General features: G+C 43.8%; 3 protein-coding genes and 1 pseudogene across 18 annotated transcripts in view; 2 read left to right on the forward strand and 2 right to left on the reverse strand.

Annotated features, from left to right (window-relative positions):
* Positions 1-22,188, reverse strand: part of MRPL57 (mitochondrial ribosomal protein L57) — a 407,990-nt gene that overhangs the window by 375,629 nt on the left and 10,173 nt on the right. The window lies entirely within an intron of this gene.
* SAP18 (Sin3A associated protein 18) overlaps positions 1-22,188 on the reverse strand; it is a 556,924-nt gene that overhangs the window by 342,965 nt on the left and 191,771 nt on the right. The window contains exon 1 of one of the 9 annotated variants that reach the window (XM_050766789.1): positions 11,082-11,085. The exons of the other annotated variants lie outside the window; for them this stretch is intronic. The gene's annotated coding sequence lies outside the window, so the exon portion shown is untranslated. Of the gene's footprint in view, positions 1-11,081; positions 11,086-22,188 lie in introns of those variants that run through there. 9 annotated transcript variants of the gene reach the window in all.
* Positions 1-22,188, forward strand: part of EEF1AKMT1 (EEF1A lysine methyltransferase 1) — a 351,602-nt gene that overhangs the window by 293,454 nt on the left and 35,960 nt on the right. For 5 of the 8 annotated variants that reach the window (XR_007720886.1, XM_050766758.1, XM_050766757.1 and 2 more), the window contains exons 3-4: positions 8,683-8,765; positions 14,830-15,110. Coding sequence is in view for 7 of the 8 variants with exons in the window: in XM_050766758.1 (XP_050622715.1) it covers positions 8,683-8,765; positions 14,830-15,110 (364 nt within the window). In the remaining variant the exon portion in view is untranslated. Of the gene's footprint in view, positions 1-8,183; positions 8,261-8,682; positions 8,766-14,829; positions 15,111-17,671; positions 17,957-22,188 lie in introns of those variants that run through there. The other 3 variants (XM_050766759.1, XM_050766761.1, XM_050766762.1) reach the window with 2 other exon arrangements.
* On the forward strand, positions 1,988-6,663 carry LOC126940703 (GTP-binding nuclear protein Ran-like; annotated as a pseudogene).

A 22,188-nucleotide genomic window follows, 5' to 3' on the forward strand; every position in this document is an offset into this window, starting at 1 on the left:
TCAATATTCAACAAATAAGATTCCAGAAAAACAGAACAAAAAATGAAGAGGGAAGGAAAGCTTTAAAGAATATTAGAAATTTCCGAGAACTGAAGACCCTCATTAAGACACATGATTATCATGATTATGAAAATTCTGGATACAGATGACAAAGAACATCCTAGAACCTTCCAGAATAAAAACAGGTCTCCTACAAAGTCTTCAGACTATGAGTTACATTGCTTCTCAATAGCTTTATTAGAAACTTTAAAAAATAGAGCAATGCCTTCAATATTTTGAGTGAAAATTTTGTTTGCCCTAGAATCCCTCTCCCTCTCCCTTTCTCTTTTTTGAAATGGAGTCTCACTGTGTTGCCCAGGCTAGTCTCAAACTCCTGGGCTCAAGCAAACTCAGCTTCCTGAGTAGCTGGGATTATACACATACTACCACACGCAACTATAGCCTAGAATTCTATACCCAGCTACACTATTACTTGTGTGAAGATAAAATCAAAATATTTTAGATTATGTGAAGTCTCATTTACATTTCCCTCTTGTGTACTTCTCAAGAGCTGCAGAGGGTTTGCTGCAAGTGAGAAGAAAGAAGACTTGAGCTCCAAGGAATAGGAAATCTGATGCATATAGTAGGAGAGGGAATTCCCAGGATGATGGTGACACAGAATGTCCCAGTGTAACAGTTGTGCTGCAAGTCTGGAGAGCAGCCAAGATGGCGTGTTCCAGGACAGAGATCTTCAGGGGAAAAAATAAAAGTGATAGGATATCCAGTATGTAGAAAATTGTATTGAAAGGCCAATAGAGGATGTTAGAAGAATTAGGGATGAATACAAACTAACCAAGCAAATGAAACAGTCATGCATTTACTTACTCTACGAAAAACAAAAAGGAATTCTAGTGAAAAGAAATGCTATTATAGTACACCACTTGGCTCAATAATGAACACTGATACTTAATGCTAACTAATCAAAACTTGCTTTAAAACTACATTGGGGCTGGGCACGGTGGCTCACGCCTGTAATTCCACCACTTTAGGAGGCCTAGCGGGGTAGATCTCCTGAGGTCAGGAGTTTGAGACCCTCCTGGCCAACATGGCAAATCCCATGTCTACTCAAAATACAAAAATTAACCAGGTATGGTGGTGTGTGCCTGTAGTCCCAGCTACTTGGGAAGCTGAGGTAGGAGGATCACTTGACCCTGGGAAGCAGAGGTTGCAGTGAGCTGAGATCGTGCCATTGCATTCCAGCCTCGGTGACAGAGTGAGACTCTGGCTCAAAAAATAAATAAATAAATAAATAAATAAATAAATACCATATTGGGAGGGTGAAGGAAAGGCAAATGATGTGTATGAGAGGGCAAAATCCTCATCTATCATAATAAATACATAGTGTATATATGATGGATTATCAAGGGATAGCATTTAAAACACAGTATTTAGAGATGTGGGGATAGATGATCAGAGAAAGAGCCAAGAGTTGAAAATGGTTGCTTTTGAGGAGTGAGGCTCAATGGCAGGGGGTCATGGGATACAAGACTATTGTTTTTCTTTATAAGCCTAGTAGTGCTTTTGACTTTTAAAGCCACATTCACGTAACATATTAAGAGCAGGATTCTCCTCAGTTGGACAGGCAGAAAGACGCTTCTGGAAGGAACATCATGGTGACTGCCCAAGGAGAGTCCCAAGTCCAGTTCAAGCTTATATTGGTTGGTGATGTTGGTACTGGGAAAACTACATTTTTGAAATGTCAGTTGGTGAATTTGAGACGTACGTAGCTACCTTGGGTATTGAGGTTCATTGCCTTGTGTTGCACACCAACAGAGGACCCATTCTTTGTATGGGATACAGTTGGCCAGAAGAAATTTGGTGGAGTGAGAGATGGCTATTATATCCTAGCCCAGCATGCCATTATAATGTTTGATGTGACATCGAGAGTAACTTACAAGAATGTGCTGAGATCCTCTGGTGGCTCACGCCTGTAATCCCAGCACTTTGGGAGGCCGAGGTGGGCGGAACTCCTGAGGTCAGGGGTTTAAGACCAGCCTGACCAACATGGTGAAACCCCATCTCTGCAAAAATACAAAACTTAGCTAGGCGTGGTGGCATGTGCCTGTAATCCCAGCTACTTGGGAGGCTGAGGCAGAAGAATCTCTTGAACCCGGGAGGCAGAAGTTGCAATGAGTTGAGATCATGCCGTTGCACTCCAGCCTGGGTGACAGAGAGACACTCCATCTCAAAAAAAAAAAAAAAAAAAAAAAAAAAAAGACTGTGCCTGACTGGCACCGAGATCTGCTATGAATATGTGAAAATATCCCTATTGTGTTGAGAGCAACTGAGTGGGTATAAAGGACAGGAAAGTGAAGGCAAAATCTGTTCTCTTCCACCAAAAGAAGAATCTTCAGTACTATGACATTTCTGCCAAAAGTTACTACAACTTTGAAAAGCTCTTCCTCTGGCTTGCTAGGAAGTTCATTGGAGACCCTAACTTGGAGTTTGTTGCCATACCTGCCCTTGCCCCATCAGAGGCTGTCATGGACTGAGCATCAGTGCAATATGAGCACGATTTAGATAGAGGTTGTTCAGAGATCGTCATCTCCCTGATGAGGATGATAACCTGTGAGAATGAAGCTGGAGCCCAGCATCAGAAGTCTAGTTTTATTTGTCATGTAATATCAGTGGTACAACATGTGTGCCCATTTATTATGTAGGTAAGTGGAACGTGTGCTTCATCTGTGAGATGCTGGAGATGAATGGGCTTCAAAGTGAATGTCACAGTTTTAAAAATACCTAAATTGTTTGGACTTGCATATTTAGCTGTTTTGAAATGCAGTTGATTCCTTCTTGAGTTTCAAATACAAGACTGCTACAGTCACATCACAGTGCTCAGTGGTAAAATCTTGTTTGTTACTGTCATTCTTATTTCTCTTCATTTAGAATCAGAATAAGGTTGTATTTCAAATATCTTAAAAAAAGGAGTGGGACTCTTTATCTTTATGGAATGATATGAGGAGAGCCAAAATCTATCATTGTGCCCTGATGGTGTTGGAGTGAGGAAGAAGGGCAGTTCAGTAGTCAACCAGCAGACAACTCTTACCACTTATGGTGCATGGTAGCAGATACTGTCTGCCACCTCCCAAATCAAGTGAACTCAAAATCCTTCCATTTTCTGTATGCTAGGGGCTTTCTTCCAGCTGTCCTTTGCAGAGGTAGAGGTCAGAGCTAGGCATTTTTCTTGTAGATAAGAATGGATAGACATGGCCAGGTGCAGTGGCTCACGCCTCTAATTCCAGCACTTTGGGAAGCTGAGGCAGACAGATCACGAGGTCAGGAGTTTGAGACCAGCCTGACCAACATGGTGAAACCCCGTCTCTACTAAAAATACAAAAAAATAGCTGGGCGTGGTGGCATGGACCTGTAATCCCAGCTACTTGGGAGGCTGAGGCAGGAGAATCACTTGAACCCAGGAAGCGGAGGTTGCAGTGAGCCGACATTGTGCCATTGCACTTCAGCCTGGGTAACAAGAGTGAGGCTCCATCTAAAAAAAAAAAAGAATGAATAGACAGATGTAGATATGAATTAATACATATACCCACATGTATATGTACATTTTGTCTTTGGAAATATTTTAAACCTGGACTTACGAATAAATATTTAGTAAATAGCATGTAGACATCCAGATGGGAAATATTTGAAGCAATTCTCTTTTTCATTATATTCAGTAAATATTTATTGGTTTAAAGATGTGTTATTAATGTTTTCATTCATACCACTTGCCACTTTGAATTGTACCTTGTTTTAATTGTTATAGTCATTTTGAATGCCATCTTGTTTTATTTTTATTTTTTTTCAAGACAGAGTCTTGCTCTGTCACCCAGGCTGGAGTGCAGTGGCACAATCTCAGCTCACTGCAACCTCTGCCTCCTGGGTTCACGCAGTTCTCTGTCTCACCTTCCCAAGTAGCTGGGATTACAGGCACCCGCCAGCAAGCCCAACTAATTTTTGTATTTTTAGTAGAGATAGGGTTTCACCATCTTGACCAGGCTGGTCTTGAACTCCTGACCTCATGATCCACCCACCTCAGCCTCCCAAAGTGCTGGGATTACAGGTGTAAGCCACCTCGCCTGGCCCACCACCTTGTTTTGAGTGATTTAGAACCATTCCATATTAGTAAGACCATCCAGATAAACCTTTTCAAAGGTCCAATAATAGACAAGCAGAGAGCCAAATCATGAGTGAACTCCCATTCACAGTTGCTACAAAGAGAAGAAAATACCTAGAAATATAACTTGCAAGGGACATGAAGGACCTCTTCAAGGAGAGCTACAAACCACTGCTCAAGAAAATAAGAGAGGACATAAACAAATGGAAAAAAATTCCATGCCCTTGGGTAGGAAGAATCAATATTGTGAAAATGGCCATACTGCCCAAAGTAATTTATAGATTCAATGCTATTTCCATCAAGCTACCATAGACTTTCTTTGCAGAATTAGAAAAACTTACTTTAAATTTCATATGGAAAGAAAAAAGAGCCCGTATAGCCAAGACAATCCTAAGCAAAAGAACAAAGCTGGAGGCATCACACTACCTGACTTCAAACTATACTACAAGGCTAGTAACCAAAACAGCATGGCACTGGTACTGAAACAGAGATATAGACCAATGGAACAGAACAGAGATCTCAGAAATAATACCACACATCTATAACCATCTGATCTTTGGCAAACCTGACAAAAACAAGCAATGGGGAAAGGATTCCCTATTTAATAATGGTGCTGGGAAAACTGGCTAGCTATATGCAGAAAAGAGAAACTGGGCCCCTTCCTTATACCTTATACAAGAATTAACTGAAGATGGATTAAAGACTTAAATGTAAAACCCCAAATCATAAAAACCCAAGAAGAAAACCTAGACCGTACCATTCAGGACATAGGCATGGGCAAAGATTTCATGACTAAAACACCAAAAGCAATTGCAACAAAAGCCAAAATTGACAAATGGGATCTAATTAAAATGAAAGAGCTTCTTCACAGCAAAAGAAACTATCATCAGAGTGAACAGGCAGCCTACAGAATGGGAGAAAATTTTTGCAATCTACTCATCTGACAAAGGTCTAATATCCAGAATCTATAAGGAACATAAACAAATTTACAAGAAAAAAACCAGCCCCATCAAAAAGTGGGCGAAGGATATGAACAGACACTTCTCAAAAGAAAAGAAGACATTTATGTGACCAATAAACATATGAACAGAAGCTCAACATCACTGGTCATTAGAGAAATGCAAATGAAAACCACAGTGAGATACCATCTCACTCCAGTTAGAATGGTGATTATTAAAAAATGAGGAAACAACGGATGCTGGCACAGCTGTGGAGAAATAGGAATGCTTTTACACTGTTGTTGGGATTTTAAATTAGTTCAACCATTGTAGAAAACAGTGTGGTGATTCCTCAAGGCTCTAGAACCAGAAATATGATTTGACTCATTACTGGGTATATACCCAAAGGATTATAAGTCATTCTGCTATAAAGACACATGCACACATATGTTTATTGCAGCACTGTTTACAGCAGCAAAGACTTGGAACCAACCCAAATGCCCATCAGTGATAGACTGGATAAAGAAAATGTGGCACATATACACCATGGAATACTATGCAGCCATAAAAAAGGATAAGTTCATGTCCTTTGCAGGGATATGGAGGAAACTAGAAGCCATAATTCTCAGCAAGCTAACACAGGGATAGAAAACCAAACACCACTTGTTCTCCCTCCTACGTGGGAATTGAACAATGAGAATACATGGCATGGACAAAGGGAGGGGAACACCACACACCGGGGCCTGTCAGGGGGTGGGGGTCAAGGGAAGGGAGAGCATTAGGACAAATAACTAATGGATGTGGGGCTTAAAACCTACATGATGGGTTGATTGGTGCCCCAAACCACCATGGCATGTGTATACCTGTGCCACAAACCTGCATGTTCTGCACGTGTATCCCAGAACGTAGTAAAATAAAAATACAAAAGACAAAAAAAAAAAACAAAAACCACAACATCAAGTGTAGTATAACAATAAATAAAACACTGCCCTTGCTCTCAAGAAAACTATTCTAAGACAAAAGTGATTATTGGAGCAAAATGGGGAGCAAAATGCAAAGACACCTCCCCAGACTTTTGAGGTGGAGGGGAAGTCAAGGAAACCCACTCAGAGAAAGTGACAGGTGTGAACTGAGTCCTGATGTCTCCTAGATTTGGAAAAAAAAAAATTCAATCCTTATAATCCATACACAGAATTAAAGTCAAGGTGGATTAAAGAGCTAAACATAAAAGTAATAAAAGTATTAGGCCAGGCACATTGACTCACGCTTGTAATCCCAGCACTTTGGGAGGCCGAGACAGTCAGATCACTTGAGATCAGGAGTTTGAGACCAGCCTGGTTAACATGGTGAAACCTCATCTCTACTAAAAATACAAAAATTAGCTGGGTGTGGTGGTGCACACCTGTAATCCCAGCTACTTAGGAGGCTGAGGCAGGAGAATTGCCTGAATCCGGGAGATGGAGGTTGCAGTGAGCTGAGATTGCATCACTGCACTCCAGCCTGGCGACACAGCAAGACTCCATCTCAAAAAAAAAAAAAAAAAAAAAAAAAAAAAAATACAATGTTAAAAAACAACAAAGAAACAAAGGATGCTATTGACAGAAATTTCAGTACATTTCTGGAAGAAAGAAAGAAAGTGGTTGTAAGATGGTCTGTGGAAGAGCAGAGAAAACTACCAGCCTCTCTGGGAACTGGAGCAAAGATGAGAGTCTGTCTTCCAGAGAAGAAGCAGAGACTCTGGATTCCAAACTCAGAGGCTGTGAACGTAAGTGGTAAAAGTGGCTCATGGGCCGATTTCTGCGTGATTAATTAAAGGATGGCCTGCTGACATCTTTGGGCCAGTTGCTCTCTTCCCCTTCTGATCATATCCAGAAGACATACATAGCATCGGAGGTACCCACCTCCAGGCTGAATCCCTGAGGATTTTTCACTAAACAAACTGGAGAGTCTGCTTTGGGATGCCCTAATTTGGGTAGGAAAGCCAGAAAGAGACACAGAATCTAAGATAACTCCAGAGCTCCACCATAGCATAGAAAGAAGGAAAAAGTCAACTCCATTCAGGAAGGAAGTACACAAAAGTCCTCCATACTCTGAGTAAAGCTCTCCTTATTTAAGCAGATCTCAGTTTTGTTGAGATATAATTCACATACTATAAATTCACCTTTTAAAAGTAGAGAAGTCAATGGTTTTGTTTGTTTGTTTGTTTTTGAGATGGAGTCTCACTCTGTCTCCCAGGCTGGAGTGCAATGGTGCAATCTTGGCTTACTGCAAGTAATCCGCCTCCTGGGTTCAAGCGATTCTCCTGCCTCAGTCTCCTGAGTAGCTGGGATTACAGGAACGTGCCTCCATGCCCGGCTAATATTTTGTATTTTTAGTAGAAGCAGGGTTTCACCATGTTGACTAGGCTGGCTCGAACTCCTGGTCTCAGGTGATCCACCCGCCTTGGCCTCCCAAAGTGCTGGGATTACAGGTGTGAGCCACCACACCCGGCAAGTCAATGGTTTTTAGTAAATTCACAGATAGGTCCAACTATCACCACAGTCAATTTTGGAATATTTTCTTTGCCTCTAAAAGACACCCTATGTCCTTCAGCTGTCACCTCCTAATTCCCCAATTCTCCCAACGCCTGGCAACCACTAATCCACTTTCTGTCTCTGTAGACTTGCTACTTTGGACATTTCATATAAATGGAATCACACAGTATGTGGCCTTTTGTGTCTGATTTCTTTCGTTCAGTGTAATGTTTCCAAGGCTCATCCATGTAGCGTATATCAGTACCCTGTTCCTTTTTATGGCCAAGTAGTATTTCATTGTATGGATGTACCACATTTTTTCTGTCCGTCCATCAGTTGATGGGCATTTGAGTTGTTTCCACACAGGGCAGATTTTTAAAGCAGAGAACCCCCAGTTGGCATGCCCCATGCAACTAGCTGCCCCCAGCCTGCCATTCAGGGAAGAGAGAGGCCTGTTGGAGAAATAGGTTTGTATGATTGCAGAGGAAAACCACGCTACTTCTTCCATTAAACTCCTGCTTAATTTATAACTATGAATAGATAATTAAAGATCACTAAAATTTTTCTAAAATCATCAATCAGCATGAAACAGAAGGAGCAAGATGAAAAACAAACTTGCCCCCAAGGGAAAAACAAGTAATTCAGGAAACATGCATAAGGTAAGATGAGGCTGTGGGCAAGGAGCACAGTCTGGATTTTGCTGATTGTATTCTCTGGTGTTAGTGAACTCATTCTTCCATCCTCTGTGTTTGTATTTCTTTTCATTGCTAGTTGAACCTAGAAGCTTAGATTCAAGTTCTATTTTCTTTTTTTGGCAAAACTCATACAAAGGTAGGGGTATGTTCTATCGGGAGAAACACTGGTTGTCTCCTTTTGTGGTGTTAATAGCCATTGATACTCAATGCCTGGATTCCATTCATTCATTAAGGGCTTGTATTAATTTAAAGTAATTTCAAAGAAAAATTAATTTTCAAAAGAAAAAAATTTTAAAACTATCTCTCCACTGGTATAGTACATACAAATTAAAAGAACAAAGCTTATGCCAGTTCTAAAATGTTATCAACCCATTTCTCTGTTACAGCAGTTGAGCCAGTTTTGGTATAGTCAGGAAACTGCTCTGCGACTTGCACAGGAGGCAATTGCAGCTGTAGGAGAAGGTGGCAGGTGAGATTCAAATTTTGTTTCTCTTTTTGGCTTCTAATCTAATGGAATATTTTGAATGTCCTTTCTGGATGACAGATGGTTTGTAAGAAGTCTGAACTATAATCTGCAAATATTGTAGATCATGGTTTGCAGCACATGACAGATTAAGACCTGCTTCAACACTGGGTTTAGAGACCCACTCAGAAACCTATTCATTGTGGAAGGTCTTATCTCTTTTCCTTTTAACATTTTGTAACCTGTTTCTTATCCTTATAGAGTTCAGTTCAAAAGAGAAAATCTTAATGTTTGACCATTTTGAAGTTTTAAGAATATAGGTTTTCTTTTTGTTAATTTGGTATGTATGTATGTATTTATTAATTATTTATCTTGAGATGGAGTCTCGCTCTGTCGCCCAAGCTGGAGTGCAGTGGTGCGATCTTGGCTCACTGCAACCTCCGCCTCCCGGATTCAAGCGATCTCTTGCCTCAGCCTCCAAGCAGCTGGGACTACAGGCACCTGCCACCACGCCCAGCTAATTTTTGTATTTCTAGTAGAGACGGGGTTTCACCATATTGACCAGGCTGGTCTTGAACTCCTGACCTTGTGATCCACTTGCCTTGGCCTCCCAAAGTGCTGGGATTACAGGCGTGAGCCTCCACGCCCAGCCTGGTTTTTACTTTTATCAGAACTTTGCATGCATATAAAGAGTCAAATGGTGACTGGGCGTGGTGGCTCATGCCTGAAATCCCAGCACTTTGGGAGGCTAAGGCGGGCAGATCACCTGAGTTTAGGAGTTTGAGACTAGCCTGGCCAACATGGTGAAACCCCGTCTCTACTAAATACAAAATTAGCTGGACATGGTGGTGCATCCTGTAATCCCAGCTACTCAGGAGCCTGAGGCAGGAGAATTGCTTGAACCTGGGAGGCAGAGGTTGCAGTGTGCCAAGATCACACCACCGCACTCCAGCCTGAGAGACAGAGTAAGACTCTGTCTCAAAAAAAAAAAAAAAAAAAAAAGCCAAAGGGTTCTAAAAGGCTTAATGTATTCTATATCCATATCCCTTTTAACCCCCGAACTCTCTGTCTAAATATCCTATCAGTAAGTTCAAACATATTTCAACTTCTTTAAAAAAAACCTGTTCCCAGGGCTCTGCCACCTGTCCCAGTCTGCATGGTCTCACGCTGGTTTTGCTCCACCTCTTTTCTTGGTATCTCCCTTCATCATCATGCTGGAGTCCTTATACCTGTCTTTCCTTCTAGATTCCCTATTTCCCGTACCCCATCCTAAGTTTACAGCCTTATCATGGTGGCGTACCTCCTCCGATAGCTGCTACAGAAAAGGCACGTAGGAGGGGAGTTTTTAGAACCTTTCATGTCTGAAAATGCTGTTTTCCTACCCTTCCTCTTGATTGTGATGGTTTTGTTGGACAGCACATTCCAGGTTTTGAAGGCGTTGCTCCATTGTCTCCAAACTTCCATACATGCTGTTGGGAAATCCAGTAGCATTCTGATTTCTTATAGGAAACTTTTTTCTATCCATCCCCAGTATTCAATGTGCCTCACTGTGGAGTTTTTATCTGTTGTCCTGGGTACTGGAGCGCCTTTCATCCTCAACACACATGTCCTTCCGTTTAAGAAATTATCTTACATTATTTTTTTGATTTCTTTCTCCACTTTTTTTTTCTGTTCCTCTTTTTGGAACTTCTTTGAATACTGTACCTGATCTTTTAATTTTCTTCTTTTTCTATTTATTGTCTCTTTACTTTCTGGGAGAATTCCTCAACTTTATCTTCTAAACTTTCTACTGAGTTTACCATACCTGCTACCATGCTTGGAATTGTCTGCAGCTCTGTTTTTTTGGTCTTTGGGTATTTCTTTATTATTGTGTCTTGTTCATCCTTCTGAGGATATTACAGAATTTTTTAAAGTTCTCTTTTCCCTCTATAGTCTCTGTTTACCTCAAAATGCTTTTTCTGTTTGTTAATTTCATGTGATATATTTATCTAATCTGTGTTCCTTAAGTGTCTGTGGACATTGAAGGCTGGGGCACTCGAAAACTGGGAGCCTCATCTGCTTTGATCTCTACAGTTGGAGCATCTGAATGAGCCATTCTCTTAGGGAACCCCCGTGTCTAAGACTTTTCTTGTAGTTTTGTCAGTGGTCCAGGGAAGGTTCTCCTAATTCCTGACTGGAAGTTACACATCTAGTTGACATCATCCTTGGAGGCATGTGACTGAAAGGCTGGAATTTTCATCGTCCAATGCGTTTAACTTAATCCTCCTAATTTCCACACAGCACATCATCATCCACTGTGCCTGGCATCCTCCTTCCAAGCATCCCCCCATCCAGAAAACATCCCTTCAGTTCTCTGCCACCGTCATGGGGAGGCAGGCTTTGGGATATAGCAGATAATCCTGAGAAAGAATGCTTCTTAAAATAGGCCTTTCAGTGAAACCTCCCAGTTTTGGCCCCACCTTCACCTCTGCTTCTTGAGTTACCAAGTTCTGTGGCTTCCTGAGCCCTTGCGTGTGCCACCTCGTGAACCAGGGCGTTTCTCAGCTTTCCGGGTGCCAGTGCAGGATTCGGCCATTGCAGGTCTGCCGAGCCCCACTACCCACCCATCTGCTCTTCCGCTTCCTCAGCGTGATTGCTTTAGTCTCCGCTGACACGCCCCTTGGTTTTTGTTCTTGTATTCCTAAATAAGACAACATGAAATCGCACTCTTGTTTTTAGTGGGCTTTCGTGAGGGAGCACATTTACGTGAATGTGTTCAGTCTGCCATCGGTAGTGGGAAATCTTCCATTTTTCTTTTCACTGTTCTTTTTCTTTTTTTGATTATATGTAGTCGTTTAGTAGGTTTTTCTTAGTGACACTGCTTTTACATATACTTTCCTTTTTGCCACTAATACGAGGGCCTTGGAAGCAACTTTTTTTTTTTTTTTTTTTTTTTTTTTTTTTTTTTTTTTTTTTGAGACGGAGTCTTGCTCTGTCACCCAGGCTGGAGTGCAGTGGCCGGATCTCAGCTCACTGCAAGCTCCGCCTCCCGGGTTCACGCCATTCTCCTGCCTCAGCCTCCCAAGTAGCTGGGACTACAGGCGCCCGCCACCTCGCCCGGCTAGTTTTTTTTTTTGTATTTTTTAGTAGAGACGGTGTTTCACCGTGTTAGCCAGGGTGGTCTCGATCTCCTGACCTCGTGATCCGCCCGTCTCGGCCTCCCAAAGTGCTGGGATTACAGGCTTGAGCCACCGCGCCCGGCCGGAAGCAACTTTTAATCTCATCTGAAAGTCAACTTCAGTATTCATAGGAACTGAGTCATCATTTTAAAGATGAGTAGGAACTGCATTTCTTGAGTGCTTACTGTGTGCCCTCTCCTGCTGTAAGTGTGTTGTCAGGATCATCTCTTTCTATCCTCACATCTCTGTGCATTAGTTCCTGTTACACTCTCCAGTTTAAAGACAGACACTGAGACCAGAGGTTCAGCTACTTGCAGAAGGTCACCCCGTGGGAAGTGGCAAAGCTGGGCTTTCAACATAGGTTCTCTGATCCCACTGCTGCCAGGTAACCACCACCATCCCCACCAGACCCACCAGTCTTTCTGCTCTCATTCCTTCTTGCATCCTGGACCACTGTCCTACCTGAAGTACATCCTTCAGGTGGATTTCTCAGGGAACGCCTGCTGGAGGCAATTTTGTTGTCTGAAAATATCTTTATTTCACCTTCTTTATCGGAAGATGTTTTCATAGTGTGCGTATATAATCCTTGGTTGCAGTTCATTCTCTGTCAGCACAGTCAGGCTATAATCCCACTGTACTCCAGCTTCTTTTCCCCCTCCCACCGCACTGATCCAGAGCTGCCGTGCAGGGAGAGTTGTGTCCTGCCAGCAGGAACACATGTTTCCATAGAAGCATTATGTGATGTCACTGGTTCTGTTATCTGCTGCAGTGTCTTTGGGCTGAGAAGCCTGCTTAGCCTGGCATGGGTACCTAAGATGGGTACCTTGTCTCTGTTAAGAAATGTATCACATATTTTTAAAGCTGAGCGTAATTTTTAAATTAGGTCCTTTTTTGAATGACAATATATGCACATATAAAAATCCAAACGTGACAAAGGAATTGTGAGAAAAGGTCAATCTCTTCTCCATTGTGTCCACGTCCCCCAGGCACTCTCCCATGAGGCAGCCATGGTCACTGTCTCTTGGATAGAGGTCACCTGTATAACTATAAGCATATATCCCCACTCCCAGGAAAGCATACTTTACACTGTTCTGTTCCTTGAATATATCTAAGAGATCATTCCTTATCAGCAGAGAGAGGGCTGCTTCAGCCTGTTTTAAATGGCCACAGAACTTTCCATTGTAATAGGCATACTAGCTGGGCACGGTGGCTCACGCCTCCTTTGGGAGGTCAAGGCAGGCAGATGGCTTGAGCTCTGGAGTTTGAGACCAGCCTGTGTAACGTGGCAAAACCACATCTCTGCAACAAAATATAAAAAATTAGTGGCCGGGCAGAGTGGCTCACGCCTGTAATCCCAGTACTTTGGGAGGCCGAGGCAGGTGGATCATGAAGTCAGGAATTCAAGACCAGCCTGGCCAACATGGTGAAACCCCGTCTCTACTAAAAATACAAAAATTAGCCAGGTGTGGTGGCAGGTGCCTGTAATCCCAGCTATTCGGGAGGCTGAGGCAGGAGAATCACTTGAACCTGGGAGGCAGAGGTTTCAGTGAGCCGAGGTCATGCCACTGCACTCCAGCCTGAGCAACAGAGTGAGACCCCGTCTCAAAAAAAAAAAAAAAAAAAAATAGGTGTATCACAGTCAACTCAGTAATTCCATGTATAGGTTACTTCTAAGCTTTTCGGCAGTTGCTTTTATTTTTATTTTATTTATTTTGTGTTTTTGAGACAGAGTCTCACTCTGTTGCCCAGGCTGGAGTGCAGTGGCGCTATCTCGGCTCACTGCAAGCTCCACCTCCTGGGTTCACGCCATTCTCCTGCCTCGGCCTCCCAAGTAGCTGGGACTACAGATGCCCGCCACCATGCCCGGCTAATTTTTTATATTTTTAGTAGAGACGGGGTTTCACCGTGTCAGCCAGGATGGTCTCGATCTCCTGACCTTGTGATCTGCCCGCCTGGGCCTCCCAAAGTGCTGGGATTACAGGCATGAGCCACCGCGCCCGGCCAGCAGTTGGTTTTCACAATTAACTCTTGGAACGCTACCCATTCATAAACTGTGGGCTGCTGTAATGAGATAGATACTTTAATTTCCTTATACAATAAAGAAGCAAAGCAGAAATTTAGAACAGCTTGTCTGCAGTGAGATCGCATTTTAATGTATCTTTGTGGAGAACTGGAGTGAGCTGGGGAGCTATTTGGGTTTATCTTTCAAGATCATGAATATTACAAAATGACTTTATAGTATTTAGTTGGGACAAAAAGTACTTAAATATCAAAGGCATAGCATGAAAATAATAGGTAAATTTAGGCTTTGGGTTAACTTCAATCTAAATTTTGTCATAATGTGTTCCTGCTATTTTACATTTTTCACTATAAAAACTATAGTCTTTCATATCTCAAAGTTATAAGTTATAGGCTAGGCGCGGTGGCTCAGGCCTATAATCCCAGCACTTTGGGAAGCTGAGGCAGGCACATCACCTGAGGTCAGGAGTTCAAGACCAGCCAAGCAACACGATGAAACCCCATTTCTATTAAAAATACAAAAAAATTAGCCAGGCGCAGTGGCACGTGCTTGTAATCCCAGCTACTCGGAAGCAGTAGCAGGAGAATCGCTTGAACCCGGGAGGCAGAGGTTGCAGTGAGCCGAGATCACGCCACTTCCCTCCAGCCTTGGCAACAGAGTGAGACTCCATCTCAAAAAAAAAAATTATAAGTTACAGACTTTTAAGTACCAGATTCCTCAAAAATGAGACACTATAAAGTTTTTTCTCAACACTGACTATTACACCAGTTTGCATTGTTTCCTGTAAGAAAATCTGAGCACTCAGACCTGTGTGTTTTTTAGTGAAGTAGTTGTTAACACCGTAATCTCTCTATTAAAGATGTTTCATGAGTGTGTTCATTTTGTCTCCTAGAATCGCATGTGTGAGTGCCCCTAGTGTTTACCAGAAACTCAGAGAGCTGTGCAGAGAAAACTTTACTGTATATATCTTTGAATATGACAAAAGATTTGCCATGTATGGAGAGGAGTTTATTTTCTATGATTACAATAATCCATTGGACTTACCCGAAAGAATTGCTGCACATAGTTTTGACATCGTAATAGCAGATCCTCCCTATCTTTCGGAGGAATGTCTCAGAAAAACATCAGAAACCATCAAGTACCTGACACGGGGCAAGATTCTGCTGTGCACAGGTAGGTGCTGCATTTCATATCTCATGAAAGTCACTGACAGTGGCTATTCGGGTCTTAAGGGTCAAGAAGAAATCCTGAGTCCACCACCTCCTGTGTGACTTGTGAACAAGTTATTTAACTCTTTGTGCCCTGGATTCCTCACCTGTAAACTAGGACTGATAATACTCTGCCATTAAGGATCCTAAAGAATTAAGTGACACAAAGTACCCAACACCGGGTCTGATGCATGGTGACTGCTTGATGAACGCCAGCTGTTACTTTTACGTACCATTATCAGTAGTAGTGGTGTTTTATCCAGCCTCTACACTTTATCAAAGAGAAATTTAGAATCTATAGAGTTTAAGTGAATTGCGTAAGGTTACAGAGTAGACATTAGATTGGGTTAATGTAGAAGATTTTTCCTACTGGTGAGATTGATATACCTTTTTTTTCTCTCTGTAACCTCAAACCACTGGGCTAAGCAGTCCTTCCACCTCAGCCTCCCAAGTAGCTGGGACTTACAGGTGTGTGCAACCAGGCTGGATTTGATATACTTAAGGCAGATACGGTAAAATTCAATAGAGTAAATCTGAGAACTTCAAGGTGGGAGGAAACCTTGGGGCAAGGAATTCTAGACCAGGCTGCGCAACATAGCAAGACTCCATCTCTACAAAAATTTAAAAAATTAGGTGTGGTTATGTGGGCCTCCCAGCCATTTGGGAGATAGAGGTGGTGTGTCTGGAGTGTCTTCCTTCTGGTGGGTTCTTGGTCTCACTGACTTCAAGAATGAAACCGTGGACCTCGCGGTGAGTGTTATACTTCTTATAAGTGGCATTTCTGGTGTTTGTTCCTCGTGGTGGGGTGGTGCTCTCACTGATTTCAGAAATGAAGCCACAGACCCTCGTGGTGAGTGTTATAGCTCTTAAAGTTGGTGCAGACCCAAAGAGTGAGCAGCAGCAAGCTTTATTCTGAAGAGCAAAATCAAAACTTCCATACCATGGAAGGGGACAACAGCCGGTTGCGCTGCTGGCTGGGGTGGCCAGCTTTTATTCCCTTGTTTGTCCCCACCCACATCCTGCTGATTGGTCCATTTTACAGAGTGCTGATTGGTCCATTTTACACAGTGCGGATTGGTCCATTTTTCACAGTGCTGATTGGTGCGTTTACAATCCCTTAGCTAGACACAGAGTGCTGATTGGTGTGTTTTTACAGAGTGCTGATTGGTGCATTTATAATCCTTTAGCTAGACAGAAAAGTTCTCCAAGTCCCCACTAGACCCAGGAAGTCCAGCTGGCTTCACCTCTCAGTGGGATGATTGCTTGATCTCTGGAGGTCCAGACTACAGTGAGCTGTGATGGTGCCACTACACTCTAGCCTGGGCACGGAGCAAGACTGTCTCAAAGAAAAAAAAAATATCTGAGAACTGAAACCTTACCAACTGACCCATCTCTTTACTTCTGGGCACCTGTGGTGTCCACACCCTTGAGTGCTGTTATGGACGCTATACCCCAGTCACTCTGGGCTGCGTTTGTACCCTGGGCACCCTGCTGGGAACAGGGCTGGGCCGGGAGTGGGGCCACGGGGAGCTGTTCCATGTTCTGGAGCTGGAGTGTGGGGAGGGGCGCCCTGTTCGCACAGATGCCACGGTTGCCTGCGCGCTTGTTCACTTCATTGCTTCCTTGAACTCTGTGCACCGCTCTGTGTACCGGCAGGCAGCGCTCTGGACTCATGGAGTGTGCATTTTAGTTTCAGGGGATACTTTAAAAAAATAATAATAAAATAGACTAAAGACTGGAAGCACTAACCCTGAGAAGAGTAACAGAGACCTAGGCACCTGCACTTTGCCCCAGGGAGCTGAGGGGTCAGGAGCCACGGCCGCAGCGGCCCGGGAGGGCAGAGTCGGGGCAGGAGGCCCCCAGTGCCTAGCAGAGGGGACCGTGGGCATTGGGGTTTTCTTCGGAAGCCCGAGGCGACGGGACGCAAATTGTCTGAAGACGTAAGTCGTTCGCTTTAACTTGACCGAGGTTTTGGGGCGCGTGAACCTTGGCACCGCGGGCTGTTGCTGCACCCCAGGGAGGGCGGTGGCGTCAAAGAGATACTTTGAAGATGAAGTTGAGAGAGCTTGCTGTGTTCGAGTGTGGAGGAGAAAAGAGGAGAGGAGTCAGGGCTGTGGATGCCACCTCCTGCGGGGATGTCACAGGGTAGCTGGCTGTGTGCGGTGGGCCCAGGGCAGGGAGAAATTGGGAGGAGGTGGCAAAAGGGAGTGGGAATACATTCGCACCTGTGTTTGCAAGATTGGATATTACTGAAAAAGAGTCTTGGCTCAACGTTGGGAAATGCTAGTTTTTAGTAATTATTTTTGCTTTGCATATATATGTGTGTGTTTTGCACACATATATTAAATTGCAAAAATATTGGAGAAGGTGAAACGGAATGTAAAGAAGACTCGCTCCCTCCCCCTACTTGTGAATTGTCAACTAATTGCCACCGGTGGTTCACCTAGAGCCCCTCTCACAGCTCAGGACACACTGAGCTCCGGCTGGGCTGTCACTCTCTGGATTCATTTGCTTTGTTCTCTTCAGGTGCCATCATGGAAGAACAGGCAGCAGAGCTCCTTGGAGTGAAGATGTGCACGTTTGTTCCAAAACACACCCGGAACTTGGCAAATGAGTTCCGCTGTTATGTGAATTATGATTCTGGGCTGGACTGTGGGATCTAATTACAGATGGTGACATAACACGGGAAGGAACCCTGTCACATTCCCCTTTTTGCATTTTCCTAGTAGATTTAAAATATATACTCTCTTCCCCTCCCCCCAAACTGGAGCCGACCTTGCCTGATTTTCAAAATAAAGTACATGACCTTCATTATTGTTTCCTTAGGGAGGGCCTGGCCTCCCTAGAGCTCAGTCTTCTGCCAACCTGAATTCATGGAATTCGAGTTGGAAGAAACCTTAGAACCTGCGTGATGTACTCTCCTCGTTTAACGTATGTCAAAACAGCAGAACAGTTGCGTGGCTTGCCCAAGGGCTCCTGAATGAGACAGGATCTTGGCCTCTGCCTTGGGCCAGAGCAGTCTGGTAGCATCCTAGGGCTTGTGAGGACCCCACCCCCATGTCCCACCCCAGCCCTTCAAGGACACAGACTTGCCTCCATGAAAAAAGGCAATAATCCAATAACTAGCATCTGAATGCCTCTTGGAGCTCTCCTCCTCCAGGTTCTAGGTGGGCTGCGAGGGATGACAGGTGCCCAGGTGCCCTCCCCACATGGCTCAGACTCAGCACCCTCCCTCTGAACTGCCTGAGAAAATGAAAGATCCATTTGTAAACCAAACACCAGGACCAAAAAATGAAGCTGGGATGAGAGTGCTAGATTCTCAACTGTTCAGAAAATATGCCTCTGTGCATACCCCAGAGCACGTCTCAGCAATCAGAAGTGAACACGCAGCATGGCTGGGTCTCGAGGGCGTGATGCTGATGGAAGAGCTGCGCCGCACAGGCCACACACTGGATGATTCTAGGTATGACATTCCAGGGAGGAGAGATTCGTGGGTGCAGGGGGAGCATCAGGATGGGGCGAAGGGGATGGGTGGCCCACAAAGGGGAGTTCTCCTTGCTGGTGGCGTGTTCTTTGTCTTGTCTGTGGTGGTGGCTTCATGAACGTGCCATGTGGCAGCATCGCATAGAACCACACAGAGATGAGCTCGTGTGAAACTGTTGAACTTGGAATGGGGTCTGTGGGTTGAGCCGGTGTCCATTTTCTGATTGTGACACTGCACTATAATTATGTAAGATGTTACCATTAGGTAAACTCGGTGTAGGGCATGAGACCTATCAGTATATTTTTGCAATTTCCTGGGAATCTACAATCATTTCAAAATAAAAACTTTCCAAAAAATTAATGCCCTCTTTCTGGGAAAGGATTATACTTCCCCACCTGATAAGACTTGCTTTGGCCAACAAAATGTGAAAGATGGCCGGGTGCTGTGGCTGCTGTGGCTCGTGCCTGTAATCCCAGCACTTTGGGAGGCCAAGGAAGGCGGATCAGTTGAGTCCAGGAGTTCGAGACCAGCCTGGGCAACACGGTGAAACCTTGTCTCTACCAAAAATAAAAAAAAATTAAAAAATTAGCTGGGCATGGTGGCACACTTCTGTAGTCCCAGCCACTTGAGAGGCTGAGGTGGGAGGATCACCTGAGCCCAAGAGGGCGAGGCTGCCGTGAACCGTGATGCACTACTGCACTCCAGCCTGAATGACAAACCCAGACCCTGTCTCAAAAACAAAAACAAAAAAACCCCAAAATGTGAAAGGAAGTGATGTGTCATTTCCAGCCTCTGGCTGTGAGTGGAGCAGGGCCACCGCCCACCTGCCAGGGATGCGAGGAGAACCAGGAATGAGCCTGTGTCATAGAACCATGGGCTTATTACCCACTAGAGCAAAACCCAATCTGTCGTGACCAAGCCAGAGAGGAGGCCTGGGTCAGGGAAGCCTGGAGGACAGGCCTGGTCTTTTTTGCTGCTGCTTAGCCCTCAGCTGCCCGACTTCTGGACAACATTTAATTTACTTTAAAAATCACTCTTTTCAGTGTGGTGGCTCACACCTGAAATCCCAGCATTCTGGGAGGCCGAGGCAGGTGTATTACCTGAGGTCAGGAGTTAAAGACCAGCCTGGTCAACATGATGAAACCCCGTCTCTACTAAAAACACAAAAATTAGTTGGGCATGGTGGCGGGCGCCTGTAATCCCATCTATTCGGGAGGCTGAGGCAGGAGAATCACTTGAATCTCGGAGGCAGAGGTTGCAGTGAGCTGAGATGGTGCCATTGCACTTCAGCCTGGGTGACGAACAAAACTCGATCTCAAAAAAAAAATCACTCTTTTTATGAGACATTGGTATTTTTATCACTGTACAGGCACCTGGCCTTTGTTAAGTATTCAATAAGTGTTCTTTAAAAAATAACCCCTACCTTATTATTTCCATATGTAGTTTGCTCTGTGTGTAATTTGTTACATTGTAGTAACAAACTATGTACAGAAATGCAATGTTTAACTTAGGAACTGTGGGAGAGTAGTAGTCTAGAAATAACAGAATTGTAGTTGTCCTATAAATCCAGCGTTTAGTTGAAGAGAAACCTTATTTTTTCACAGGAGGTGAGGGAGAGAAGGGACAAAGTTGGATTCCTATCAAAAAATGTACAAACATTGTAAGTTAGGAAGCGTACGAAATGAAGTGACGGCATTTTTTGTTTAATAAGCAGCCAACATGTTTCATGGCTTTGGACCCTGGTGTGATTTTGATTTTAGCAAATCTGTGTTCATATATAATCCACTTCTAGGTTTCATAAAAGGCCATCTATACCTCTGCAACCTTATATTTAAAAAAACTCATTAGGCCTGGTATGTTCCTTTGGGCGGTTAATTAGGTGGGAGGCGTTGGGCTGGGTGATGCCCACAGTTGTCATGCCATCTGGAATCCCCAAGGCTCCCTCACCGCCTGTACCTTAGCAAAGCACTGCAGAGGTTAAAAGGAATGTTTTTAATCCACATCTTTTTAAGTCCTTCCTGATTCGTGGGAAGGGTAGAAGAATAATTTCTGTTTTGCTAACAAAATTCCAGCACTTCTCAGAAACTCTTCAGATGTGTGTCTGGGGTGATGAGGGCCTGAACGGCAAGAACAGATGAAAGGCAGTGGGAACTTGAAGACCACATTTCAGATGGGGCTTCCGTACTCCTCCTTTCATTCCTTCCTAAAATCAGAGCTGGCACCAGTTACTAAAAATGACCATTTCCCCCCTTTGCCCTGCTGGAAGAGATGCGGTAAGACATAATGAGATAACTGGCCCCTGACTGTGGAACTGTTGGTATTTGCAGAGTGTTTTTGGATTTCTGTTCCCAAATGATTCCATTTTTGTAGAACAAGTATATAATTGAAATACTGTCACTTGGAAACGATCTTCAGGAACCAGCAAAGCACCTCCATTCCAAAGGCTGTCACAGAATCCTCCAGGTAGAATTCATGTGAAGGAAACATGCACTTTTCTGGGAGGAGGGGAAGAAGCTCTGAAATGTGCAATATCATGTGTTGCCCCCCCACAAATCCTGGGAATGAAAGGCATGGAGGGAAATGTGTGAAATAAATCAAGTGGATCTGGGAGTAGGGAGGGAGATGTCACTGAACTTTGGCTGGCACAATTTATCTAGCCAGTAAACTTCCTTATTTGTTTGATAAAACACAATACCAACCTCCCATCTCTGCAACAACCCCCCACCAAAAAAAACCCTTCAGTTTTAGCAAGAGAAAAAAATTTTGTCCCAAAAAGATCTTGTTTTGAAACAGTACCTTCCCAAGCTTAGCCACCACCTCTAATTTCAACATATTATATTTAAAAGCTGCTGCCCAGTTAAAGTTCTACATTTTGTTTTATTTCTTTATTATTTTGTCAGGTTTTTTTGTTTGTTTGTTTGTTTGCTTGTTTTGTTTTGAGACAGAATCTTGCTCTGTCACCCAGACTGGAGTGCAGTGCCACGATCTCAGCTCACTGCAACCTCTGCCTCCCTGGTTCAAGCAAGTCTCCTGTCTCAGCCTCCTGAGTAGCTGGGACTACAGGCACCCAGCACCGTGCCAGCTAATTTTTGTATTTTTAGTAGAGACAGGGTTTCACCATCTTGGCCAGGCTGGTCTTGAACTCTTGACCTCGTGATCCCCCCGCCTTGGCCTCCCAAAGTGCTGGGATTACAGGTGTGAGCCACCGCGTCCAGCCTTTTTTTTTTTTTTTTTAATTGAGATGGAGTTTCACTCTTGTTTTCCAGGCTGCAGTGCAATGGCGTGATCTTGGCTCACCACAACCTCCGCCTCCTAGGTTCAAGTGATTCTCCTGCCTCAGCCTCCTGAGTAGCTGGGATTACAGTTGCGCACCACCATGTCCAGCTAATTTTTTTGTATTTTTAGTAGAGATGGGGTTTCACCATGCTGGTCAGGCTGGTCTCCAACTCCTGACCACAGGTGATCCACCTACCTCAGCCTCCCAAAGTGCTGGGGTTATAGGTGTAAGCCACCCTGTATTGAAGCACCCGACCCAGTGATTTCATTTTAAACTTATCTT

This window comes from Macaca thibetana, chromosome 17 (genome assembly GCF_024542745.1).
Source record: "Macaca thibetana thibetana isolate TM-01 chromosome 17, ASM2454274v1, whole genome shotgun sequence".
Lineage (NCBI taxonomy): Eukaryota > Metazoa > Chordata > Mammalia > Primates > Cercopithecidae > Macaca > Macaca thibetana.